The following is a 27790-nucleotide window of genomic DNA, read 5'->3' on the forward strand; positions in this document are numbered from 1 at the left end:
GGTTTTTGTTTTGTTTTGTTTTTATAAGCTTGTATTATTTTAGTAATTTTGAAAATAATTTAAAATAAGGGAGAGAAAAATAACCTATGGGCGTGGCACCAAAATACACAGCTGTGTGACTCAGCGCGACAAAGCATACTTCCCCAGGCCTGGTTGCTGTCTCTCAGGGGAGTCTCAGAGCACCAGCCTGAAAAACCACTCTGGCATCAACTTGCATGTGCTTTAGAAATTGCTCTATGGACTCTTGATGCCATTATCATTGCAGAAACAGAGTGCTTTTTTTTTTTTTTTAAAGCAAATCAATTACTGTCTATCTGGTTTAAAATCCTCCACTGTTCTTCCCATTGCATAGAGAATAAAATCCAAACTCCCTACCGTGGCCTAGGAGGCCTGTGTGGTCTGGCCTTCACCTTCTCCTTCAGCTTCATCCCATATGACCTACCCCTCACGCTGCCTTGGAACTCACTCCTGGAGCTTCCCATCAACCTCGGGCCTCTGCAGGAGCTGTTCCCGCTGCCTAGAACGCTCTTTCCCCGTCCCCCTCCCCCAGCTTAACTGCTTTCCTTTATGAGTCAGCTCAGATATTTGCAAGGAAGCTTCCCAGGTGCCCTAGATCGGCACTGTCTGATAGAACTTTCTGTGATAATGAAAATGTCTAAATCTGCTCTGTTCAATAGGATAGCTGCTGGCCCCATGTGGTTGTTGAGCACTTGAAATATGGCTGGTGTGACTGACGAACTGAATTTTTAATTACTTAGATTTAAATCTAAATTGCCATACATGAGTAGCGGCTGCCATACGGGACAGTGCCATATCCTTCTGCTGCACACACTCACGGTTTCCTCTTTCCTTCACTGCACCTATCACAGCTCATAATTTACATTAAGTTGTAAGATTTTTTTTTATGCAAAAATATTTAATTTTTTATTTTTATGGATAATCCTCATTAATACAGCAGGAGCTGATATGATTATAAAACCCAAACCAAACCAAACCTGTTGCCAACTCACAGTGATCCTGTAAGACAGAGTTGAACTGCCCGCTAAGGCTTCCAAGGAGTGGCTGGTGGATTCAAACTGCCTACATTTTTGGTTAGCAACTGTAGCTCTTAACCACCGCACCACCAGGGCTTTGATATGACTGTAAGATACAAAAAATCAGGAGAATTTTAACACTCAATACAAATTAAAACCAGAGCTGAATGTTGATCAGAAGGTCTGACACCTGGCCCTGTTCTGATGGAAGTTAAGAAACAGGTTTGCGAGACTTCTTAAACAATTCATGTAACGCAGAAAAAGTTAACTTAGATTTCCAAGCTGCTACAAAAAAAAAAAAAAAGAAGTTTTTTCTTTTACAATGTACTAGCACTTAAATTACATGACTTTTGCTGTGGACAAACATTTGCTTAAGATAACCAAAGTTTTCTAAATGTCTCAAAGAGGAAAAGAGGGAGACATGTAAATTGCAAATTTTTGATTAGCAAGAAGCAAGCTGAGATAGTGTTGGTAAAATAAAGTGTAATTGTTTATCCACGTAAATCTAAAAGGTTGGCTCAGTTTGTCGGAGCACAAGATAATGCCAAAAGTTCAAGGGCGCAGGGCTGGATCAATGTCAACCCATCGCAACTGTGAAGAACAACTGACAAGGCAGAAATGCCATCACAAGGAACAGTATTAGTAGGCATAGGAGAGGTGTGGTCTAATTCACCTCTTGTTTTGCCTTCTATGGTATCTTTAATAAGAATTATAGTGGAAAAACAGGGCAATTCTACTCCTTTAATAATTGTCCATAAGCAGAAGGGAAGCGTTATGGATTGAATTGTGTTCCCCCAAAATGTGTGTCAACTTGGCTAGTCCATGATTCCCAGTACTGTGTGATTGTCCACCATTTTTTCTTCTGATGTGATTTTCCTACGTGTTGTAAATCCTACCTCTGTGATGTTAATGAGGTAGGATTAGCAGCAGTTATGTTAATAAGGCAGGACTCAATCTATGAGATTAGGTTATATTTTAAGTCAATCTGTTTTAAGATATAAAAGAAACGAGCAGAGAGACAAGGGGACCTCATATCACCAAGAAAGAAGAGCCAGGAGAATAGTGTGTCCTTTGGACCTGGGGTCCCAGTGCTGAGAAGCTCCTCAACCAGGGAAGATTGATGACAAGGACCTTCCTCCAGAGCCAGCAGAGAAAGAAAGCCTTCCCGTAGAGCCGGCACCCTGAATTTGGACTTTTAGCCTCCTAAACTGAGAGAATAAATTTCTCTTTGTTAAAGCCATCCACCTGTGGTATTTCTGTTATACCAGCTCTAGATGACTAAGACAGGAAGAAACAAAAGAAAGCTAAGGTACAGTGATGGGCTTTGCTGATTAAAATCTGAAAGCGAATACGTTTTAATATGTTGAATCACCAATTCATATTACAAAACCATCTGTTAATACACTACACAACTTTACCAACAACATAAAAATTCCTCATGTGCTGAGCTCCAGAACAAATGGAATTAATTTTCCCTCCCATTTGTTCAGTCACTCCTTCCACAGAAAGGCCTAAACCTGAACTATCACTGCCATATTTCTGCACTTTCACACGTGTCTTCAAAACATGGTGGGTTTTGTCAAAATGATGTAGGAAGCAATTTCAAATGAGGTCAGAGGACCTTAAATTATCTCAAAGGATATTTTCAGTTCTCTGGGATTCAAGGCTCATAAAAAATGAGAACATTTCAATAATATTACTAAACTCCCAAAGTCTCAACGCTAGCAAAGGATCTAGTATTTAAGCGCTCTTTTTTACTGCAAAGCATCTCCAGTTCCAGAAGAGATAGCCTTTTTTAAAAAAGGACTAAAACAGCGCCCTTTATTTAGCAGAGACGAGTCACTGACGTCCTTCAGGTGCCAGCTTTCCAAGATGATACCAAGTGAGTTTTTGCCCTGATATTTTTGCTGTGGGTTTTATGAGGCTTCTCTTCTTCATGCACCTTCATGTGTTGCCTGAGATGAGAGCCCTGGCTGAAGCACTTGCCACATTCTCTGCACTGGTAGGGTTTCTCCCCTGTGTGGGTTCTCTGATGTTGAATGAGGTGGAAACTCTGGCTGAAACATCGGCCACACTCATCGAACTGGTAGGGCTTTTCTCCAGTATGAATTCTCTGGTGCCAAAGGAGATATAAACTCTGTTCGAACTAGAACTTAGAACCGGTTTGATCCAGTTCAAACCCCTGCTGAGAATTTGCATTTCCAAGAAGTTCCCAGGAGATGCTAATGCTGCTGGTTAGGGACCAATTCTGAGAACCACTAGTAGAGCAGTGGGTCTTGAAATTATACAGAAGAGGACAGAGCTGGAGAAAAATGTAGAACAAAATTCTAACTCAAAAAAAAAAAAAACAGGCTTACTGGCCTGACAGAGATTGGTGAAACCCTGAGAGTATGACCCCCAGACACCCTTATAGCTCAGTAATGAAGTCACTCCTGAGGTTCACCCTTCAGCCAAAGATTAGACAGGCCTATAAAACAAAACTAGACTAGATGAACACATCAGCCCAAGGGCAGGGATGAGAAGAAAGGAGGAGACAGGAAAGCTGGTAATGGGGAACCCAAGTTTGAGAAGGCAGAGTATTGATATGTCATGGGATTGGCAAACAATGTCACAAAACAATGTGTATCAATTGTTTAATGAGAAACTAATTTGCTCTGTAAACCTTCGCCTAAAGCACAATAAAAAAAAAAAAAAGAAGAAAAATAATTGAAAAAATATGTATCATACGTAAGAATCACCTGGGGATCTTGTTTAACTAGATTCTGATCCAGTGTATCTGGAATAAAAATGCAAGTTCTCAGCAGAGGTTCTAACTGAAACAAACCGGTTTAAAGCCCTGGTTTAAACCTTTCTCCTCATTCATCATCGCATTTATAGGGCTTTTTCCCTGTATGGATCCTTCAATGTTGAATGAGATTAGAACTCTGGAAGAAATTTTTTCCACAATCAGCACATTTATGGGATTTCTTTCCAATGTGGATTTTCTGATGTTGAAAGAGTTGAACTCTGAAACTCCTTTCACATTTAATACATTTACAGGGTTTCTCATCCAAGCTTCTTTTCAGCCTTCTCAAGCTTGAGTAGAACCAAGCCCCCAGTTCCCATTTCTGCCCGCCTGATGTTTTGCACTGGTTCTCATGGGCTTTTCCTTGTTTTGAGCTCCAAGAAATACCAAAAAAAAAAAAAAAATCCGAGTTGATTCTGACGCATAGCAGCCCTAGGACAGAATAGAACTGCCCCATGAGGTTTCCAAGGAGCACGTGGTAAATTCAAACTGGCGACCTTTTGGTTAGCAGCCATAGCTCATAACAATTACACCATCAGGGTTCCCCCTAACTTCATGGTGAAGAGTTAAATGAAGTTTCCTGCCCTCCTCTGCACTGATGTTCCTGGACTGCAGTTCTGAATTTTCACGCAGGGTGTGGCCAACACCCTCGCTGCCTCAGCACCACTCAGAGTTGTAAGATTATTTAATGTATAATACATTATGTATCTCTAAATTATAGCCCCGGTGGCTCAAAGGGTTAAGTGCCTGGCTGCTAACGGAAAGGTTGACAGTTTGAACCCACCCAGAGTTTCCTCGGGAGAAAGGACCTGAGAATCTGCTTCCTTAAAGTTTACAGCCTAGTTCTGCTCTGTCACACGGGATCATTATGAGTAGAAAAAATGACTTGACAGCACTCAACATTCTAAGCTTAAGAAAATGCTTTGTCTGCTTTGCCCAGCATGTCCTCAGTGAGTTACACAGACCTAGAGGGAAAAAAAAAAAATTGACATCATGTTGATTCCAACTCATAGCAACCCTATAGGACAGAGTAGAGCTGCCCCACAGGGTTTCAAAGAAATGGCTGGTGGATTGTAACTGCTGACCTTTAGGTTAGTAGCTGAGCTGTTAACCACTGTGCCACCAAGGCTCCAGTATAGAGTAAGTACATCAAAAATATTTGTTGAATAAATGAATGAATGAACAAATACATGAGTGAGAGAGTTGCTTTGTCTGGTACTTTTGATAATGAAGTACAATAATGAAGAGTCAGACCATAGGTTATATAACTAATTCAGTTAGCTAAATTAGTGCTTAGAGAAATTATACATTTCCTTGTATACGTATATAATTGTGTATGTGCGTACAGTTGTATGTTCTTGTTATTAGCTCCCATTGAGTTGGCTCCCAACTCATGGCAAACTATGCACAACAGAACGAAATGCTGCCCAGTCTTGTGCCATTTCCACAGTTGTGTGTACAGAAGGACAATGGTGTGTCTGCAAAGGTTTTAATGTACAGTAGTCTGGTGTGAACAAGTATACACATGTGTCTGTGTAGAGGATACTGACATGGCTAAGACATATGCAAAATCACTCAGGAAAGCAGTTTCTAAGTCGTTACTTTTTATTTTGAAAGATTTGTCAAACTCATCACATCACGGCGAGAGTTTGCACGATTAATGAGAAGCAGCTTTTTCATGAAATGCTTGGAGGTGAACGAGTTCTCAGCCTGTGAGATCCGACCATCCCATTGACTTTGAAAGTTTCTCTTGATTAATAGAAGAAAAAAGGGGAGGGGAAAAAAAGGAGGAACATGCTAGAAACCAAAGTAAAAACTCCTCATGACACCCACCCAAATGTGGAAGGAAAAAAATATCACCAGCACCACTTCTATTTTACAACATTCTGTGTCTCACTCTTGATTTTGGCCTTCCTGGCTGAAACAGCCTCCCAGTCCCCAGAGCCCCCCAGAGGAAGCCTGCATTTCCCCAAGACAGGAAAAGAGAAGCTTTGTAGGAGGTGGTGGAGCACCCCTGTGCACTTTGCGGACGGTCCATGGCTCCCAAAAGTTTGAGCAAATAGCCTAATGTGAAAAGAAACTGCACTGAAAGGTAAGGGGGAAATGGTGAGGAACTGGGTTTATGTGAGAGCTGATGTATTTTCATAATTCGGCCCGAGATTCTTTCTCTCAGTTGCAGCCCCAGGCAAGCAAGACTTGTTCTCTGAGGTTCTGGTTAGTGGGCTCTGCAGGGGTTCCCCCACCACTGGTTCTCTAGTCCTAGAAACATCTTTGCCAACATCACATGTCCATTGCTTCCCTTTGCCCACCTCGGGACTGTCTGGGGAGGGTCCCCCAGGCAGCCAACACCCTCAAATAAAATTAACACAAAGTCTGATTTGGTGAGTATTAGTTTCAAGCATAGAAAGAGAGAGAGTCTAAAGGTGTAATATGTATTTAAGGCAGACCTGAGCAGATCAAAATTTCCACCCATAAGCCAGCAAGACAATGGGCAATACTACAAAAGGCAAGAGAAAAATGGGGCCATTAGTGGGTGAGCAATAGGCCTTATTACAACTATGAATGTCGTGACATGGGTTACGATTTCCATTTTTAGCACCGTTAATATATTCATTTAAATCTATATTAGCACCTTGTCCCCAGGCAGAACCACAAACCATCCAAACATTTTAAACATTGGGAGAAACAGGAAGGGGAAGGTCAAAGAGAAAGAATCCGGGTACTGTGGAAGGAGGCGTGGATTTAGATGACAAGATCCTTGTCGATATCCTCTGCAAAGCAAGAAAAGTGAACAGAGTTAAGGATGAGGCCCTGTGTCAAGGAAGACATACTTTCCCAGGAATCCATGAGTCCCCACCTACCACCCACCCCCAGGACCAAGGGCCAGGTGACCAGCCCAAGGTCACACAGGAAGTCAGTGACTAACAAATCTTGGTCTCCCTGTCTCTGGTCTGTCCCCGTCTCTTATGCTGCCAAGTTATACTTCCTGTTTCCTTCTCCATGCCTGCCAGTTCCCAAAATAGTGTTTGGCACAAAAGGAGCACTAATGCTTGAGGAAGAGAAAGAGAGAGAGACAGTCGGATGGACAGAGGAAGATCAGGGAAAAAGCCCGAGAGTGACGCCCACCCAGACAGGGAGAGCAGTTAGGAGCCAAATAGGCAGAGAGAGCAGAGACAGGCAGAGAAAGACAGACTCACAGATGGAAAAAGGAAAACCAAAAGTGGACAGACACACAGAGAAAATAGAAACAGGCAGAGAGAAGACCAACGCAGAGAGAGCAGAGGCAGGTAAAGAGAGGACAGACACACAGACAAAGCAGAGAGAGAGGGAGGGCGACAACAGTCTGCCACAGGAGCAGTGCTCCTGACCAAAGCTAGGACGCCCTGACCACGGCCATGGGGCTGTTTGGACCCGTCTCTCAGGCACTCACGCTCCTTGATGCCGAAGCAGCCGGCCCACTCATCCAGGGCAATGTACTTGTCATTGTCCAGGTCACAGGTCTCAAAGAAGCGGGTGGTGCAGTGCTCCATGGGGATGAGGGGGGCACGCAGTGGGGCCAGCTCGGTGTGGGACAGGTACCTGCAGTAGAGGAGGCAGGGGAAAGGATGTTCAATGCGTGGTAAGAAGCCAGGATCCTGTGTCTACCCCAGCTCTGCCACTCATTGAGCTGCTGTGTGACTTGGAGCACAGTGATGACCCACTCTGAGCCTCAGTTTCCCCACCCATCAAAAAGGAGGAGTTGGCCACTATTTCTAATGGCCCTTCCAGTTCCGAGGCCCCTGGGCTCAGTAGCAAAGGTCTCTTGGTGTATATAATCGTTTCCTAATTGGTTGAGAGTTGGGGGCAGAGAGACTTAAAGTTACAACATGCAGCACTTCTGCTCCTGGCAGATCAAATCTGGCATGAAACAACACTGTAGGTTTTCTATGGACGTGCACTCACACAGCTGCAAATGCTTGGGAAAGGGTCTCAAAAGAAACGCACCAAAGAGTGCTGACTTCCAGGGAGGGGCTTGGGAAGGGACTGGGACTGGCAGTGAGGGCCAAAGGGAGCTCTGTTCTTCTCCATAGGGCTTTACTTTTTTTTAAATGTCATTTAATGACTGAGAGGGAGGCCCTTCTGCTCTCCCCATTGTACTCCACTCCTCTTCTCCCTGCTGGCCTTGGGCTCCAAAGCACATGTTTTATTTTTTTCCTTGTTCTCCAGAGCCCCCAAGCAGCTGTCTCCAAAACACTCTTCCCCAAGGAGTTCCACAGAACAATGTGACCCCAATTTTCTCTCTAACCTCCAAACCCCCAGCCCCACCCAACTCATGGGAGAAATTGGACAATGTTTGAACTGGAAGGACACCCCCCCCTTCATTGTACTGGTGGGAAAACTGAGGCCCAGGCAGGCCCAAGAACTCAGGCAAGGCCACACCGCAGCTCTGGGACAGGAAGAGGAAGAACCTGGATCCCCTAGCCTGGGATGGAGCACTTTCCCAGAGGCACAGTCCTTGCAGCCCATCTGGAAACGTTCCTCCCAGGCCCCTTTGCTGCGGTGGGAGCCAGTTGTTCAGCCTGAGCTCCAGATGTTCCTCTGTGACTTCACAGCAAGTGACTCAGCTGGATCCCAGCCATGGACACAGCCTGGGAGAGAAGCAGCTGGGAGCTTCCCAGAGCTCAGGAGACCCCAGCCACTCAGGTTCACTGTCAGGGTGGACAGGGTCCAGGCACATGGGCTGGACAAAGAGCAAGGGGTACACACGCACAGAGGAGCTTCCCTGGGCCCAGCCTTGCTCTCCAGGCATGGGAGCAGGGCCACCCTCTTCTCCCCACCCTCCTCACAGAACACATAGCAAAAGAGGCCTAGAAGGCAGTAACAGGGGCAGGCCCCTGCCCAGCCCCAGATGGAGCAAGCCACCTCCTGCACCTTCCTGGAGCCTTTTAAATTTTTTCCTTTAATTGTGAACAGATCCTGTGATCAGATCATCACATGCAATGTGAGCTCCATGGGGGCAGGGACCCTGTCTGTTCTGATTACTGTTAAATCCCCTATTAAATAATGCTGGGCTTTTGTTCAGGAGGCATTGAGGTTATGTGAATGGTGATAGAATGATTTGAAAAAGGACAGTGAGAATGATAGCACAACTTGAAGAATGTCATCAGTGTTAGTGACCTGTACATATAGAAATTGTTGTTATAGATATTTTCACAAAAAAATTATTTTTTTTAAATGTTGAGCCCAAATAGACACTGAATAAATGTTTGTGGACTGGCTACCTGAGTATTGTGCAGAGCAGTTACACAGCACTTCTTAATTCATTTGGACAAGGTACAAGAGCCCTAAAATCAAAGGCTTTCAATGTGGATGGGATTGACCCCATGACTTTTTTAAGAACGTCCAGGGTCAATAGTTGGGCTGAGTCTCAGGGTGGGGCTCAGACACTGCAGACTTCCAGCCTCTTTCAGAGGCCTGCAGCCTCCGCCTCAGCCCCTGCCACCCCTTGGAGTCTGGCATTCCCTCCTAACTCCTCTTCCCCAGCTAAAGGAAACCTATACCCCAGGACTCTCAGCACAAAGGAAGGATTTTCAGTTTACTCCATCTTCTGCCTCTTCTGGCATAATGAATGAGTGTCTTATCACCTCTGCATCCTTTCACCGGATGCCAGTTCCCTCCTGTTCCCACCCCTAGACAAACTGTGGGCTCCAGGGCTGGGAGCAGCAGAGGCTGCTAGAAGGTTTCTGGTCCATATCTAGTGTACCAACCAGCCCTGACCCATGACTGGGTCCATTCCAGGGCCAACCCAAGCCAGACCCCTGTGGTCCCTGAGGGCCTGGGTCTTACCCATCAATGGGGTGCTGGTCCAGCTGGCCGAACTGCCAGTGCACAGGGAAGATGTACATGTTGTAGTTCTTCTCGAAGTCTCGGGCCAGCAGCTCCACCGGGTGGTCTCCAGCCTCCAGGCGCTTCTCATTCTCATGGATCTTCTTCACCTGTGGAAACAGAGACACTGTAATAAAGGGTCCAGGGAGACTGTCCAGGCCAGTCAGGACCCCGCCTACCTCTGGTAGGAGGCCAGAGCTGGTAGAAATTAGCCAAGACCAAGGCTCAAGATGAGGAGGAAGAAAGCAGCAGAGATGGGGATCTTTCACAAAAGTGGAAGCCTGGGATGATCTGGGTGGAGTGTACCCTAGAATTTCTCAAAAGGTGCTCCATAGGGCTGGTGTTGTTAGTTGCCACCAAGTTAGCTCCAATTCATAGGCATTTTATGTATAACAGAATGAAACATTGTCTGCTCTGGGTAGAGATGTGGACTTACAGTGGGAGCCTAGTTTTAGGAACTGTGGATCCAAGCCAGTCCAAGGCCAAAGAGCAGACCAGCTCAGGGCCAGGCTGGCACTCTGATGGGCTCCAAAGAGACCACTTACTTTCAGCTTCTGCTTCTCAGTCAGAAGGTTGTTGTTCTCATCCCTTTCATACAGGGTGACCAGAACGTTCTTGAGCCAGTCACGCATGCGCAGAGGGAATTCGGTCAGCTCAGAGTCCAGGCAGGGGGGGATGTCTAGGGTTTGAAACAACAGTGGTCAGCACAGACCCTGACCCTCCCTGCCTCAGGGGCCACATGCTGCCTGGAGCGCTCTCCCTACCCCTGCCTTTCTCCTCTAACCACTTCCATCCATGTCCTTGGCAAAGCTGCCTCATTTCTCTGTACACACAACGAACGAAGGAGGTTGTGCGAGGAAAAACACTCTGAAACGGAAAAGCGGAAAGGCATGTCTGCTGCTCTCTTGACCTTAATCTAATTATCTGGGAGAAAATGGTTCCCCTCCAAGTCAGCTGCCTCTGCAGCTGCTGGACCTGGCACTTTTCGGTCATGGACCCCACCTGTGATCCTAACAGAGGCCAGGAGGCCCCATGCTGCTCATATCAACTGCTGGAAGGTGTTTGATGCTGGGAGGCTGAGAAACAACATCTATCCACAGGCCCAGCTTAATGGCTGGGTGAGGAGAAGAATGTTTAGCCAGCAGAATTTCCTTAGAGATAATGATTCCTTCCATCCTGGTCTTTGGAACTTAGAATCCTACGTTGTCAGAGCTGGAATTTTCATCTAGGTCCACTCTTATTGGATAGATGTGGACACTGAAGTCAGAGTGGAGGAGGGGCTTGCTCGAGGTCACATAACAGAGCCTCATCCAGCACCCAGGGCAAGTGGTTGCTGGGGGCTCAGGGGTTTATTCTTCCCTCATTCTTGGACCTATAGAAAGCCTCTTTGTGGGTTTGGACCACTACACCCTAGACCTCCAGCTGGGGAGTGGAAGAGAACATCTGTGATGGATACACTAGAAGTTGGGGTGAGCGGGCAATATGCCCAAAGGGCAGCAAAAGCCACTCGGTAAAAGCTCCTTGGAACAATCCTTAGTCTCACTGCCCAAGAATTTCCACCAACATTTCCTTCCCCTACCCTCTCTTTCTCCAGGACTTTGCTTTCTCATTTCACATCCTGGGCCCCACAATTGAAAGGGTGCGACTGACCACAAGGAGAGCCCTGTTTTCCCCTTCACTTTTCTGTACCTGCACATCTAAGACAGGTGAGTGGCTCTCCCCAGTGCCATCTGGTGCCAGAATGTACCAGACACACAATGTTTGAGTGTTCTCTTGGAAGGGCAGATATGGCCTTGGCTGACAGGGAGGCCGTCAACACTGAACAAGGCACCTGGGCCTCTGAATCTGCATCTAGGATCACTAATAAAGGACCAGACAACATCCTGGTGTTCCTTCCCCCAAACACCTGACTCCCAGGTTTCTAGAAGAGGGTGGTCAGTCAGGTCTTAAGAGGGCAGATAGAACATAGAGAAGTAAAAAGGCTGAAGGTAAGACAATACTGAGTAACAGGGGCTAAAAAGACTTGAATAGGCATGTCCCTATTTTAAAATACTTTGAAAACACTGCACGCCCAAGTAAAACATCATTAGAGAAAAGAAATGCAGTTGTCTTAAGAGGCTAGCTAGAGGCTCCAAAAATCCTTCCTTCTCTTGTGCCACAGTTGCTCTGTCCCTCCTCAGAAGATGTCACCAACTCATAGGTGAGACAAAGCTGCTGATGAATAATCACCTTATTTTATAAATAAGAATGCTGAGGCTCAGAAAAAGGAAGATATTTGCTCAAGGTCACAGAGAACTAGCATCTGTGCCAGTTGAGTACACTGTCTCTGATGGAAGGCTGGAAGGGCCCAAGGGAAGACTCACATTTGCAAGGTCCAATGTAGTCCAGGTGGAGTTTGTGACCCTTCTTGGTGCCTTCCAGGGTGCACTTTGTGGCAAAGAAGTGGCAGGAAGAGTCGAAGGTCTTGTTATCATTGCTGCACACCTGGTGGCAAAGCACAGAGCACCTCCTCCTTCATTCTGAGTCCACCTTCAGCCTGACTCCAGACCCACATTTTCAGACTCGATACATTGTTAAGCTGCTCCCACATGCAGAAAGCCCCTACCTCAGTGTCCATGGGGCTGATGTCAGGCATCAGGCTTGGAACCTAGTAGTGCCGAATAAATTCTCGCTGGCTACTGGCACAATCCAGGGCTAGGCAGAGCCTTGCCTCTGACTCACTGCTACTTTCTTGCTATGACTAGATCTAGAGAGGGGACTTCTGAAACTGGAGCTACCTTACAGAACCACCAAGCCAACAGTTTTCTGGACAGACATTCTTGTGCTCTAAAGGGCTCAATCCCCGAGTCCTCTGCCCCTTAGCACTTACCTTCTCAAACTCGCCAATGGGGGCAGGGCAGCTGGTGGGGTCCTGGCACACGCACATGGGGGTGTTGTTCTCATCCAGCTCGCATACCTTGCCGTGTTTGCAGTGGTGGTTCTGACAAGGATCTGGTAGGTGCAGGGACCCAGAGTTAGTGCCACTTGAGCTACCACGTCCACCCAACTCAGTCAAGACCAATCCCTGGGCAGACGGTGCTGCTGGGCTGTGACCCCCACCCTGGGCGCTAGGCAGCCCTAAGTCTTCTCTGCTCTTTTGTTGAGCCTAGCACTCTGCATTTGGGAAGTAGTTGGCTCAGCCTGGGTGTTAGAAGTTCAGCCTGATGTCAGGATCAGACACAGATTTTGAGGCTAGAGGCTCAGTCTGGGACCCAGAAACACTGGATGCCCTATGGCTGCCACGAGGATTGAAGCAACCTTTGTGCTCCCAGCTCTCCAATCATAAAAACAAACCAGTTGCTGTCGAGTTGACTCCAACTCATGGTGACCCTACGTGTGTCAGAGTAGAACTGTATTCCATAGGGTTTTCAATGCCCGATTTTTTGGAAATAGATCACCAGGGCTTTCTCCCCAGGTGACTCTGAGTGGACTCAAACCACCAACTTTTCAAGTAGCAGCCAAGCGTGTTAGCCATTGCACCACCCAGAGACTGATCAATCATGGTGAGGTGTTTCTGGATTCTAGAATAGACTTTCTAGAGTGACTTGGAAGTTCAGCTGTTGTCATGAGCCAGGAGGTTGTACGGCCCAACAGAACAGACTTAAGAGGCTATAAAGGAAAAGGGAGAAGGGCCCTGAGGCCCACACTGAACAATAAGGTCAGGCTGTGTCTGGTAAACACCGGAAAAAGTGGGCGTGGAGGGAAGGAACATGATTCTGCGCTCGGCTAGATCCAAACACCCGTGATTCCCCTCAGGATGGGAGTTTAACTTAGCCTTTTCCTCCTGATGCTTTATTTTGGGTATTTTAGTCATCCTTTATTGGATGCCTCCTCAACCAGGCCAAGCTGCACTCACACGCTCATAGGTTTTCTGTCATAATCCTTCCAACAACCCTAAGGGCTAGGGTCTACCATCTTCATTATTATTCCCCTGTTAAAACCAGTTGCCACCGAGTAGACTGCAACTCCTGGCGACCCCATGTGTGTCAAGTAGAACTGTGCTCCACAGAGTTTTCAATGGCTGATTTTTCAGAAGTAGATCTCCAGCCCTTTTTTATGCAGCACCTCTGGGTGGACTTGGACCTCCAAACTTTCAGTTAGCACCCAAGCGCATTAACTGTTTGCACCACCCAGGGGCTCCATTTCATGCTAGAGATGAGGAAGTTGAGGCTCAGAGGGGCTAAGTGAGCTGTCCAAGGCCGCTTGCATAAGGACTGAAAAAGCCTAGATTCAAATCTTGGTTGGCCTGCCTCCAAAGTCCACGTGCTTAACTCCTTGGTATGATACCTTTCTACACTGTGGACTGGAGGCAGCAGCATGGTGAGCTGAAGCCAGAGGCCCCGGGTCATTCTCTACCCCTGGCACTAATTCTCTGGGTAACATTACATGAGTTGTGTCAAGTTTCTGGGTCTCATTTCCTCAGAGCTGTGTGAAAATGAAACAAGCTGATGAGTGGGAAAGCACTTGATATTCTCAGGTCTGCTTCCATGTGGGCATTGGGCTGGGGCAGAGGCCATCAGGAACCTCACTGACCGGACATGACTGGTGACCTCAGTGAGAATGTGAAACACAACTTTGAAATCAGGAAAAAGAACTGTGAGGGAGAAGGTTATTCCCTGCTGGGGAATTTCCCTTCCTGCCCCTCATAGCATGCATGGTCTGACTATAAATAAATCTTTCCCAGATTCCAGAGTACTGAGTGCCAGAGAATATTCCCAACCTTCATCAAAGCCATTTACCCTCCACAACCACTGAGGTTCCCACCCTGCATTTCCTTGGGAAGGAATACCACGTAGGCCTGTCCCCATGCCCTAGGCCTCAGCAGAAGAGGGCCAAGACTGGATGTGCCAAGTCATGGGAAAGGGACGTACTTTCAGCCACCACCTCCTCCTCAGTTTCCTCAGCACCTTCATCAAATTCTCCTACTTCCACCTGGACAGGATTGGCTCCCACAGGTACCTGAGGTGGAGACAGAAGAAGAAAGAGTAGAACGAATCTCACCCCATCCTGAACCTAGAAGAAAGGGGTGGAGACTAGACGGGGACAGAGAACAAATATCTTGCCTGGAGCTTCAGGTACCCACAAAGGGATAAGGAAAAGTGGGCTGGGCCAGGTCAGAGAGCACAAATGGCAGGGTCTAGGATTTAGATTTAACTTATAGACTCACTTTGTTCTGTATATTTTGCTGAGATGCCTCACAGGCCCCAGGGCTGTTAGGGCAAGAGGGAGTACTAAGCCTTCCACCCCTGCCAGTCACACCTGAGCAGCGCTTTTTGATCTGGCTCATGGATGGGGAGACTATGGGTGGTCATGTAAACAGCTTAAAAATAAAACATTTCAAAATCATGACTTCATACTCTGGAGTTCCACTGAAATTTGGGAAGCACTCAGGGCAGTGTTGGGATTTGAGGGGTGCACAGGGTTTACATGTGTGCTTGCGTGCACATGGGAAGGGGACAACTGCCCCATTCTGGCAACAAGACTCATAGAACTTGTCTGGGTTCCCCAGGCAATGGTGTGAACAGGGAGGGGTTAGAGGTCTGTGGTCTCCACCCACATACCTCAGCCACCTCAGCCACGGTTTCCTCCACCACCTCTGTCTCATCAGGCAGGGCCTCCTGCTGCTGCTGGAAAGAGAAAATGGGGTACAGAGAGGTCAGGGCCAAGTCCAGCTTCATCACTGACATCCATCTGACCTGGAGAGCAGCTGATGGGGAGATGACAAGGCCAGGCCTCAGGGGCTGCCGTGGTAGAGCAGAGGGCATAGGAGAAGCCAAACATGGGGGCCCACAGACACCGAAGCAATACCCTTTTATGTATCTTATATCTGGGGCTTCCAGCTAATATTTAGCTTGAAAATACATTTTCCTTGCTTTGAAATCTTATAAAGTCTGAAAACCACTGATCCAGAACAACTCCCTTCATTTTGGGGAAAAAAAAAAACCAAGACCCAGAGTGGGATGGACACTGTGAACTTTAACAGATAAGTCATTATCTTCCCCACAAGTGTGATCGTATTATTATCATTATTATTTTTATTCTTTTTTTTTTTGGTGGGGGGCACAATTCCTCCAAAAAAGGGGTAGCAAGAGGTAAGATAAAATAGAATATAGCTTTGAGGCCCATAGGTAGCTAGGGCTGCTTCTAAAATTCATGCCAACTTTGCCAAATTTTTTGCCAAAATCTATCAATCTAATCAAGACTGCCAGGGCCTACCATCACTCACACACCCCCTTCAGTAAAGACAGATTGAAAGAAACTGCTCTTTCTGACTGCCCCCCATTTCCTCCTCCTTCATCTAGAACGTGGTATCTTCCATGTTCAGCTTTGGATAACCACTCCGGGGCCTCAGCGTGCAATTCTTGGAGGGACTGTCTGTCAATCAAGGTTCCCCATCCTCCCCTGGCCAAGAAGAAGGCTCAGGACCCAAGCTCAGCCAGAATGGCTCTTTCTGGATTTTCAAACCTTCTCTTGGCACATTTTCGCAAGACGTGGAAACTGTTAGAGCTAATCCATTCAGATGCCTCCCAGATCCTGAATCTGTATTTTTTTCAGTCCCCCAGGCCTTGGATACTATAGTATATCTCTGTATCTTCCCCCCTCTTATTTTCTCAGATTGAGTTTTTGCTTGTAATCAAGTAACACTCACTGATTTGGAAAATAAACCCTCTCTCTCTCTGTGGCTTGACTCCCACACCAGCAGTCTTCTACCTCTGCCTGAATATTTCAAATGACAAAGAACTTGCTTCTTTCTGAGTCAGAGCTGGGGAGCTATATCCAGCTGGGGAGCTCTGATTCGTAGAAAGTTTGTGTTCACGTTACACAGAAATCTGTCTTCTCTAGAAACTTTACCCAGTGGTTCTCATCCCAATTTCTCCTGAGCTAAGGAAAAAAAAAAAAAGACAACCAACTCAAGATCTGGATGTCCCTGTCCCCTCTAAGCATCTAAGGCTGGCAAGGTCAGAAGTCCTGGAGCTGATGGGAAGAGGTAAGACCAAGAAGATATGATCTTTAGTTACTTACAGGTACTGCTAAGGCCCTCCCGGCCAGGCAAAGGATGAAGAAGATCCAGGCCCTCATGGTGCTGGGGAACTCTGTGGGGAGGAAAGAGACTGAGATTTCAGTGCGTGGGGATTTCTTGATGGAGAGTTCCTTCTGAGGCTGAATTCTTATGATATGTACGGTACTTTTAGAAGGTGCATGGAACAGCATTAAATGACAATGGAAGGCAGAAAGTTGCTTCCATTCAATTCTCTTTCAACACTGATTCTGTGAGAAGTCTCAATGTGGCATTAAGATGTCTTTAGCACCCCTGTGGGGTGGGGAACCCTTGTGTAGTGATTAAGAGCTATGGCTGCTAACCAAAAGGTCGGCAGTTCAAATCCACCAGGTGCTTCTTGGAAACTCTGTAGGACAGTTCTCCCCTGTCCTATAGGGTCACTATGAGTCAGAATTGACTCGACAGCAGCAGGTTTTTTTTTTTTTTTAACACCCATCTATCTCCCTTTTTAACAAAGAAAAAGCAAGCCTCTGACAGCCTGCCTCCAAGGAAACTATATCCAGCTGGAATTCAATAAAGCTGTTTTGTTTTCTTTGTGTTTGTTTTTACAGTTTCCTTCTATTGGCAGCATATGGACACAGATTTTTCCATTTATGGTAATGACAGAAAGTCTCCTTTGTCTATACATTTATTCAAGTTTTTAAAGCGACTCAATGATGTGGTTGTCTCATGAGCCAAGTTTGAGCAATGCCAAGCCAGGCCATCTTCAAGGACCCTTCAATCCCCAATGTTCTAGGATTCTTTTTTTCCTATATACCCCAAGCTCTCCTCTCCTTCCCACCCTCTCTGTAATGAGAGAAGTTAATAGAAAGTGCTTGCCAATTTGAGACAATGAGAGCTCCATTCTAAAACAAAGAATAATAATCTTGGAGTGTGGCCAGTGGAAGCTTGAATGTGGCCACTTTTTCCTCCTTTCTACCCAGAAGGGACAGTATTTCTCTGGATCATCTAGGGAAGCTCTATCCAAATGCTTGCATGGGTTGCATGTTATCTTCTCTTTCTAATTCAGAGCTAAAGAATATTAGCTGAGATCTAGAAAATTCCCCTGCTCTGGTTACTGCTAAGACCCAACCTCTAGACTCTAATAAAATAACTTATGATTGTAAGGGAACCTGGAGCAGAGTCTTCTCTGATGTTTCAATACCAAAATGCCATCCCTAACGATGGATATATAGGGAGAACATTTTATTTCTTGTTCTAACTAAACGGACTTCATTTCCAAAGAAGTGGCTTTAGAAAGTTCCTTCTTATACTAATCTAAACTTGCCTCCCTTAAACTCCTAGTCTACCCTGATCCACACAGGACAAGCCTGCTCCTTTTTGCCCCAAAACAGCCTTTCACCCACAGGGAGCACTGGCCATGTCCCTCCCCTCTGCCCCCTTTGTCCCACCAAACTTCCTTATCAGGCTCATCACCCCTAATTTCTTCTAACACCTCTCAAGTGGCCAAGCACCTTGGTGGGCAGTACCCTGGCATCATAGAAAAAACACTTGACTTGGAATTAAACACTAGGATTCTTGTTCTGCCCCAATACCATCTTGCTGTGGGATTTTGAGTAAGTCCTTTACCTCTCTAGTCCTTGCTTACTCCACCCATTAATTGAGAAGGTTAGACTAGGTAAACTTTGCGGTCTCCTCCTGAGTGGTAATTGGGCCCCTAAAGAATCCTTAAAACAGAACAGGAGCATTTGGCCTTGGTACATGTCATCACCTCTGGTATCACCATCATTACTTAGATTGCGGTAGTTGGGTATCAGGAAGGGGCAGAGGAAGAGAAGACTTCATAACTGTTTTTTTGGCTCAAATAGACTCAAAACCTCACCCCCTATTTCATGTAGTCTGCATGAAATAAAACAGGAATTTAAAGAACTTGGCATTGCTTAACAATGGCCCCAGTAGAGTCCAGTCATCCCTTTCCAGGCAGTTTCTGGAATGTTCCTCCCTCTCACAGTTATATGCTTGTTCCCCAGGTTTAGAGGAGGAAAAATCTTCCATCTTACTTTCTCATTTGGAAAACTCAAACTAAACAATCCCTGCACATGGCTTTGGACGACTGGACCAGGACAGAAAGCATCAATGAAGGACTTGTCTGAGATTTTCTAAACTTGAAGGGCCAACATGAGACTGGTAGCTAGAATAAATAAAAGTCACCCTGTCTGGGCTTTCAGAGAAGCCATGTCATTGAGAAATAACCAGCCAACTTGAAGGGCCAACATGAGACTGGTAGCTAGAACAAATAAAAGTCACTCTGTCTGGGCTTTCAGAGAAGCCATGTCATTGAGAAATAACCAGCCAGAACCGGAAATTTAATAAACCAACGTTTAGACCAACGTTTCCTGAGTCTGTGTGTGTCCCTTTCCTGGGCAAATGAACCACATGCCCTTCTTTGACCAGGGAGAGGTTTTGTCAGCTCTTCAATCTGTCCTCCTCACCATCTTCCTGCACTCCTTCCTCAGTGGCATACTCACCCCCTCTGCCATTCCCATCCCTGGTGGTGCAGCCAGAAGGAAAAAATAATTACTTAAATCTTACAGTGTTTCTAAAGCACTTTCCCATATATACTCCCCTTTGGAGCCTCCTGGAGTCTCTGGGTGGCACAAACAGTCAAGTACTTGGCTACTAATCAATAATTTGGTGGTTCAAATACACCCAGAGATGCCTCAGAAGAAAGGCCTGGCAATGTACTTCCCAAAGATCACAGCCATTGAAAATTCTATGGAGCTCAGCTCTACTCCGCAACACATAGGGTTGCCATGAGTTGGAATCAACTCAGTGGCAACTGGATTGGTCTGGAGCCTTCTAACAACAGTAGCAGGGTAGGCAGACAGGTATGGAAGGGTTATTAGTCCCACTTTCCCATGAAGAGTCTGAAGTTGAGAGCGAGGAAGTACGTGCCCAAAGTCATCCAACATTCCCATTCCATGTTGACAAACCTCCCTTCTCATGGAGTTGGGATGAGCCTAAGACAGATGATGCTCAGAGTCTGGGCTACGGGTTGGGGAGAAACACAAGCATAGGAGTATTAAGAACACAAAATCCTGAAGGAGTATTTTCCAAATTTGGGGTTCTGCCGAGCGGCTGGTGCTATATTCCCAATCCCAGGACACTTTCCCTCCTGATATTGAGAAAGGAGGGAAGGGGAGCAGCTGGTCTCTTCCTAGATGCACAGGAACAATCTCTGTGCACCCATGAGGTCCCTCTCTGAGGTTCTCTAAAAACCACTGGTCAAGAGGCCAGCGGTCCACCCTGCAAAGAGAGTGGTGTGCAGCAGTAACTCCGGCAGGGCCAAACCCTGCCCTCGGAACTTATCAACTGTGCACACACCCTTCGCTAATCAAGTCCAGGGCTAGCATGCCCATTGAAATATAAACACATTTTAGAGCAGACCCTTCCTACTCAGTTGGCAAAATTGTATTAAGTGAAACCTCCCCATTTGTTTCTCTTTAGTTAACTATTTGTGAGATGCATGTATTTTTTCTTTTCAACATGTTTTCATAACCCAGCATCCCACTGGGGGCTCAAAGCATGTCTTTCTGCCCTATGGTACAGATGGGAAGACTGAGGCTCAGTCAGAGAAGAAATTTGCCCCTAGCCCCAGAGAGTGAGCGGCAGGGCCATTCCACCATTGGTGTGTTCTCCACCACGGGATCCTGAGTATGCTGTTTCCCTTGGCAGCCACTGTCTCCTAGGTGGTCGCCTGAATGGTGCTCAGTTGTGCTGTGAACCGGCCGAGGTGCTGGGAGGAAAAGGAGCCCAGGCGGGGGTAGGGAAGCAGCAGGTCTATTTCCCTTGGCTCAGTGGCCATCGAATGCAGACATCCCCGCCCCGCTTCACTGCCACCTCCTCCTGTTCCGTTCCGTACATCCAGTCCCTTCCTTTTGCCTTTATTTGCTCTGGAGGCTGCTGAAAACCCGTCTTTGGCTGCCAACAGGACCCGAAGCTGAGGTCACTTTTCTCTCTTAGGAAAGACTCTGAGCATGGAAAAGTACAGCAGGCCCCTCAGTTCATCTCCTTTAAAACCTGAAGGGCCTCCTTAGGGCTCTCCCTGGATGCTGAAAAGTCGCAGAATGTCACAACTGGAAGGAAATTGTAGAATTATAGAATTTTAGACTGTGGGTCTCAGGATCAGAGATTCTTAGAATGCGAAGCACAATCTGAGTTGCAATCTTCAGATTTCATTTGAGTAGAAAAAGCATACATCTGGGGCAATGCAGTTCGATAGAACTTTCTGAGATGATGGAAATGTTCCATCTGCACTGCCCAATACGGTAGCAACTAACCACATGATGTTACTGAGCACTAGAAATGTCGCTAGTGCATATGAAGAGCTGAATTTTAAATTTTATTTCCTTGTGGCTACTGGTTACCACATCAGACAGAATAGTTGTAAACTTTTACAGAGGCAGTATAGCATAAAGGTAAGATTATGGGCTCTGGAGCCAAAAAGGACAGGTTCAAGTCCCGGCTCTGCCACTTATCAATTGTTTGGAAGAGCATCTTGAAATCTAAGGATCCCAAAATCTCCATCCCCGTCTCCCAGTGCAAGAATCTCAGCTTTCTCACTCTAGGCCCAGGGAGAAAGGGGTGTTTAGGGCAAAATAAAGGAGACATTGCTCTTTTTGGTCCAGGGGACACAGTGACGAAGGCCAGGCCCCCAGCTGCTCTCTCACTGGGCTGCTGACGCAAACTGAGTGTCCCACTCCCACTGTTTGGCTTAGAGACAAAGGTTTTCAAAAACACGCACTCCTGGTAAACAAGCCCAAAGTGAGGAAAACAAGTCCAGAGGCTAATAAAGGAGCCCATGAGCCAGTCCCAGGAGGAGCCGGGACTTGGAAGGAGGGTGGGCAGGCTCCATGGAGGTTGGGGCTGAGTCTGGCCAGAGAGGCGGCACTGCCCCGCTGGCATGGCCACACTGGCACTCCTGCTCACACCCAGGGGTCGGCCACAGCCACTCAGAGGTGGCCTCATGACATGGAAGTCAGGAGTTCTGAAATCAAGTCTTAGCAACGTGGATCCCAGCTCGCTGCACAAACTTGGGGAACTCTCTTCTATGGCCCAGGGCTAGCCTACCCCTGCCTTGCTCTTCAAGGAGGAGGTGTTCGAATTTATATAAACTAGAAAATCCTTTCTGTCATTGAAGTCTGTAGAATTCCAATATTTAAAACAGTGAAAATCCTTTTGCATTTGTTGAAACATACGAACTTATTATTATATACTCAACAGATAAGCTTAAAAAAAAAAAAGTCAGAAAAAGTAGATCTGAGATGGGAGCTGGGAGTCCTATACACTCTGATACCCCTGACACAGCTCTGAGGATCCCTAGGTTCTCCCAGGAACATAGTTTGGAAACACTTGGGCAAGGTGCTCCCTAGGGCTTTCAGCTCTGACTTTCTGGGTCAAGTCAGGCAGAAGCCTTTTAGGGTATCACTTCTCCCAGCTAGCCCCTTGACTTCCTGTTTCCACTTTCAATACTTCTTGTTGGAAAGGAAGAAGCTAGGGGAAACTTTGAAGGTGTGGGTTGTCAAGCCTAGGAATGGAGAGGTTCCGGGGAAACTCAGAGGTGGCTCCAGAGTTTGAAGCTGGAATCATCCTGACTGAGATTTCATAAATGCATCTAAGATGCCACGTTACACCCTAAGTATGAGAGGCTCTGGGTGGAGCTCAGGCTCTTCTCCTTGGCTCCCTCTAGGGGCCATTGCTGCATCAGGGATGACCACAAATGTAGGGGATGAGAAATAACATCAAAGTGTCCAGGCTGTCACATCTGGAAAGGCCTAAGAGATGCCAAAGATAGCAAAATTTTTATGCCTCCATCTGCCCCTACTGTGCATGTGACAGACATTACTAATCGATCATATGACCTTTTCCCCCAGAGTCCAGGGGTGGCTTCGTAATGCTAAACACAGTTCTTCTGGCAGTCACTACCAATGGACTGGTGTTAGCAAACCATGTGAACACTCTTTGCCATGCCTCTTATTTTACAGATAGAGAAATTGAGGCTCAGAGAGGGAAAATAACTCATTCAAGGTCACACAGCAAGCTGGTGTCTAAGCCAAACTTCCAAACGTTCATCTTTTTTAAAAATCTGATCAGTCTGGAATCTTAATGTCATGTCTAACACAAAACGAGACCGAGGGATCCTGAAACGAGAGGACCCTGAAAGAACAAAGCTCTAGCGAGTGTTGGTGTCTCCATCTGCATTTTCCGGCATTTCCCCAACAGACCTCAAGCTCTGTGGCTTGCTGGGTGAGGGCAGAGCTAATTTCCTGTCGAAGACATCTACTCCAGGATGAGAAGGAGGCTGCTTTTCTAAATAATTCTGTCCAGTCACACTTGCTGTCCCTGGCCCTGCTCAGCCCAGGAAGCCCTAGGTTCAGCGTTGGGGTTAGGGAGAGAGATGGGAAGATCAAACCCAGGCTCTGTGCTGTAGAGAAACAGTAGCTTCATTAACCCCCAGGATGGGCTGGAAGCTCAGCTCCAGATTTTCCCTCCCTCCTTTTAAGACAGAGATAGTCAGGGAGGCAGCCAGCAGAAGTAAATAAGCAGCCACCTAATAGATCCTGTGATCTTTGGGCTTACTGACAAAGCCATGTGGGCTAGGATAGGTCATCGTAGGAGAGAAATGACAGCTCATTAGTTATTATCCACAGGGCTGGTAGCCTATAGAGGGAGGTGCGTGTATGTGACTCCACACTGAACACATTAAAAAAAAAAAAAAAAAAACAAGTGAGCATCTAGAAGTTTGGCTCAGACTCAGCTTACTGTGTGACTTTGAGCAGGTCAGGTCCCTCTCTGATCCTCAATTTCCCTGTGAAATATAATGGGTGGTCTGTTAGTGTGTCTGTTACACGCCTGTCTCCTTGTGATGATCTATAAGTATGTCTGACTGGGCATACCTGTGTGTGCTACAAATGGCAGTTTGTGTTTGCACGTTTGACTATGTGTATCAGTTATGTACAACGGTGAGAACCTCTGTGTGGCGCTGAGTACGTGTCTGGGTGTGGAAACCTGACTCAGCAACTGTCTTGGCCTATGTACGTGAGGACAGTGTTGGCATATGCATCAAAATATGTACCTGGAACTTGCCTATGTCTGTAGGTCAAGGTATGGCTCAGGGAGAGGCATGTGAATGGATGGCTTTCTGTGCCTGCACATGTGTTGAGGCATTTATTTTTAGCTGTGCTTGTGGGGCACCTGTTGGCAAAATCAGTGTTTATACTCTGTACCCCTGTGGGTTTCAGTCTGTCCCTGTTTTTCTATCTAAATAACCTCAAAAGCCAAATATTCCACCATTTACCTCAAATTCTCAGTTCTTTCCTCCACCATGCTGACCATTTACAGTTTATTTTCAGCAAGGAAAGCTGCTTTAGTGAATAGCAAACCCCAACCAAGGTATTTGTTGACCAGTCTCTGCTGTTAGTAAAGATTTTAGCAAGATTGTTACGCAACACGGCGGTATAGTGGTTAAAGCGCTCAGCTGCTAACCGAAGGTTCTGTCTGAATCCACCAGCAGCTCCACAGGGAAAAAGATGTGGCAGCCTGCTTCCATAAATGTTTACAGCCTTGGAAACCCTATGGGGCAGTTCTACTCTGTCCTAGAGGGTCAGTATGAGTCAGAATCAACCCAGCAGCAGAGGGTTTGGGTTTTTATGTTTGTTATGCAACCGAAGATCTCAGAGCCCCTCCTCCCTGTTTGTCAACTGAGGAGAGTGAAAAGGGATAAAAACACACTAGCTATTGCTTCTAGTTAAGGCAGCATCTGGGATTCAGATTTACAAATCTTCAGAGCTGAAAGGGTGCCTGGAATCCATCTAGTTTAGAGCCTTCTTTTAACAGATTGGGAAACCGAGGCCCAGAGAGCACCTTCCTCAGTGTCCACACTGTGAGTTAGAGCCCCCTTCAGCTGGCACCCTTGGCCAATGCTCTTTCAACACTGGAGGACACAACGTTCTTGTGAAATACACTAAAACAAAACCCATTGCCCTCGAGTTGATTCCGACTCATAGCAACCCTGCAGAACAGAGTAGAATTGCCCCCAAGGAGCGGCTGGTGGATTCAAACCGCCAAACTTCTGGTTAGCTGCCAAGCTTCTAATCAAAAATTCCCAAATCAAACTGAATTTAAACAATAATATATTTTTTAAATATGCCTGCCTTTCAGCACTTTTAGGAAATCGAACTGCTTATACTAACCCCAAGATGATGGGCCTGCCAGAGAAAAAAACCTGGAAACGATGTCACCAACTCTTTTGGTGTCATAAGCTATCAGTTCTAAACACCCATCACTTGGGCATCTTGCCACAGCTTTACAAAGTGCTTCCCTGTACGTTATTCCCATTTCATCCACACAATATTGCTTTGAGCTGATTGCTTTTATTGCTCTTTAACCTATGAGGAAACTGAGGCTCAGAAAAGAGAAGCAATTAGTTCAAGGTCAAATGGCACCTTCTAGGCAGTGATGGAACTAAAACCCAGGTCTTCAAACACTCTGTCTGGGGACTGATCACAGCCCCACAGCAGCCCTGGGATCCCAGGAGATCAGAAGGGCAGTGCCTAGAGTTTGGTGTTGCCCTTGTATTCAGGGGCAGAGTGGAGTGGGGGGACATTCAGACTGAGGCTGATGTTCTCTGAGTGTTCCCAGAGCCCCCTCCCAACCAGCAGGCGGAGACCCTGAAAAAAAGGTTACCGTGGCAACCCACATTCCTCTGAGCCTGAGTCATTCCTCTGAGTCGTGGCAGGGAAGAGCCTTTTGGTGGGTGGGACTTGGAGAAAGTTTCAAAAGTTGATTCCTCCTCCAGGACCCCTCCCTTCCTCCCTTCCATGTCTTCCTCCCCACCCCACCCCCCTTGCTCCAGTCTTTGTCGATGTGGCAGCTGATGGCTAGGAGTCTCTTTCCCCCACCCCCAACCACTCCCATTTCAAAAGTTTTCACCTTCCTGCAAGCCCCCACTCTGCCACATTGCATCTACCACATCACGTCCACTGCCCATTTTGGGGTTAGTGTATCCCTTTGAGACTATTTATGGTTGAAAGCTGTGACCTTTAGCCCTGTCTGTCTCTCTTGCGCGCACACACGCACACACACACTCACACACGACTGTGCAGACAATCTTAAGGGGCTTGCTGACGACTTGAAGCCCCTTTGAAGGCCAGTCTGTGGATTTCAGTTTAGGAGACCTCCCTGTGAACATTTCCGAGGAGATCAGGCACCAGGGACACCATCAAGCCCAGCCCTCTTACTTTACAGATAGGGTGGCTAAGTGCAGAGGAGACATTACCTAGGTTCACACACAAAATGCCTTAAACCTGGGATCTGCCCAGCAGCCTGATTTCTTCTCACTACATCACCAACACTTATGTTGTACAGAAATTTAACCCTAGAGGGTTGCAGGTGAAAACATTTTCTCCATTACAAGAATGCTGTCCTTTCCTGAAGAAAATGTGTGCCTCTCTGTCCTCTCTTGAACAGTGCCCCCTTCCCCCTTGGCGTCCTTCAGGACACTTGCGAAGTCCACCATCAACTGGTCAGTGGCGTTAACCAGGGTGAGGAAAGGAAGACCTAGCCCCCTAACAGGCTGGATACCAGCCCAGTGCAGGGTTTGAACTTCTCAAATGGGTGAGGTGCGGGAAGGTTGCCCTGGAAGCTTCTCTGCCTTGCCTTGCCTTCCCTCCTCCCCCGCCTTTTTTAGCACACCCTCCACTGCACCCCGTTTCCCATAGGACCTAGAGCTTTGGTGGGGTGATATCTGATGTCTGGATTCTTCAGATCTGGATACACTAAGTGCCACCTCTGGTGAGTACCTGTGTTTACCATCCCAGGGAGCCCAGGATGGGAGCAATGCTTAACACAAGCCTGACTAATGGTGCGGTGCCGTATCAGGCCTAATGGCACCTGAGTGTATATGTGTCGGGGGAGGGGGAGTAGCATGGGAGGGGGCAGACAGAAACAGGAGCCATCCCAGAGGTGGTGAGTAAAAGGTGAAACCTTTCCCCTTTGCCTTTGATAGATCAACTTATCATTTGTGCAAAGCCCCTTTTGGAAAACAGAGCCCTTGACCAAGAACCAAGTCTAGGAAGTTTCTTCTGGAATAAGGAGTAGGACAGACTCTGGCTGGCAGCCAGTCTGTGCCGCAGCTGTGACCAGATCAGATTCCCAGAATGGGGGAGGCTGCCACATTTGCGAAGGGAGCAAAGAGGACAGGCAGGCAACCTCTGAAACAAGGGACAGAGTGAGAGAGAGAATACTCTCCAAAGACGCAATGTAATTATTTTCTGCAAACCTGAAAGGGAGACCAAGTTCTACCGTGACTCAGCCTTCTGAAATGCAATAGGCAGTGGGTCCGGGGACCCTGTCCTTAAGGGGAGCGGTGATAGAGCCCCCAGGATATGCACACTCCCCAGTCCCTGACCTCCGGACACAGCTCCCCTCCATTGCACAAGAGCTGGAGGAGTGGACGAAGGTGTAGGGTTGATGCGACTACAGAAGGGAAAGGCAGGGCAGGGTCGCGCATACCTCAGTGGCAGGAAGGCGGCAGGCAGAGCGCTCTCCGGGCAGTCTGAAGGTCTGCAGGAATGTGAAGGGGTTTAGAGCCAGGCAACAGGAAACCAGTCAGAGCTCTGGGCTGGGTCTATCTCCCCCTCCACCCCGCAGTCCCTCCTCCTCCTCTGTCTCCTCCTTCACCCTGCCTCCCCCTTCTCCCCACAGCCAAAGCTGTCTCTGTCTTTCATTTCTTTCTTCCTCTCAGTTTTTTTTTCTCATTGCGGTGGGCTGTCCAGACTCCCCAACTCCGCCTACCTCATCTGTTCTGGGGCTGCTGCCTAAACAGACTCACAGAATGCCAGGGATGGAAGGGCCATAGGAATTATCTAGAACAGCCTCCTCGTTGTTCAGAGGGGAACTAAGGCTTAGAGAGAGCAAGGGATCCCCCACGCCCCCCACCCCCAGGGCCAGAGTCAGGGTTTACGACCAGTGGCCTTTACAAGAGCCTTGCCTAATATCAGGCCATGC

At 47.1% G+C, this 27790-nt stretch overlaps 1 protein-coding gene across 2 annotated transcripts; it reads right to left on the minus strand.

Moving 5' to 3' along the window:
• Positions 1-5374: 5374 nt before the first annotated feature.
• On the minus strand, positions 5375-27402 carry SPARC (secreted protein acidic and cysteine rich). 2 transcript variants are annotated; one of them, XM_049874154.1, is made up of 10 exons: positions 27296-27402; positions 16747-16817; positions 15285-15347; positions 14595-14682; positions 12554-12675; positions 12048-12168; positions 10230-10363; positions 9646-9794; positions 7250-7398; positions 5375-6590 (listed from the first exon to the last, which is right to left on the minus strand). In XM_049874154.1, exons 2-10 carry the CDS (start codon positions 16801-16803, stop codon positions 6562-6564), a joined length of 912 nt encoding a protein of 303 aa, XP_049730111.1. In that variant the 5' UTR covers positions 16804-16817; positions 27296-27402; the 3' UTR covers positions 5375-6561. The 2 variants fall into 2 exon arrangements, with proteins under 2 accessions (XP_049730111.1, XP_049730110.1); XM_049874153.1 differs by having other exon boundaries at positions 15285-15350.
• Between the last annotated feature and the right edge of the window lie 388 nt (positions 27403-27790).

The sequence above is a fragment of the Elephas maximus genome, chromosome 2 (assembly GCF_024166365.1).
Source record: "Elephas maximus indicus isolate mEleMax1 chromosome 2, mEleMax1 primary haplotype, whole genome shotgun sequence".
In the NCBI taxonomy this organism is placed as follows: Eukaryota; Metazoa; Chordata; class Mammalia; order Proboscidea; family Elephantidae; genus Elephas; species Elephas maximus.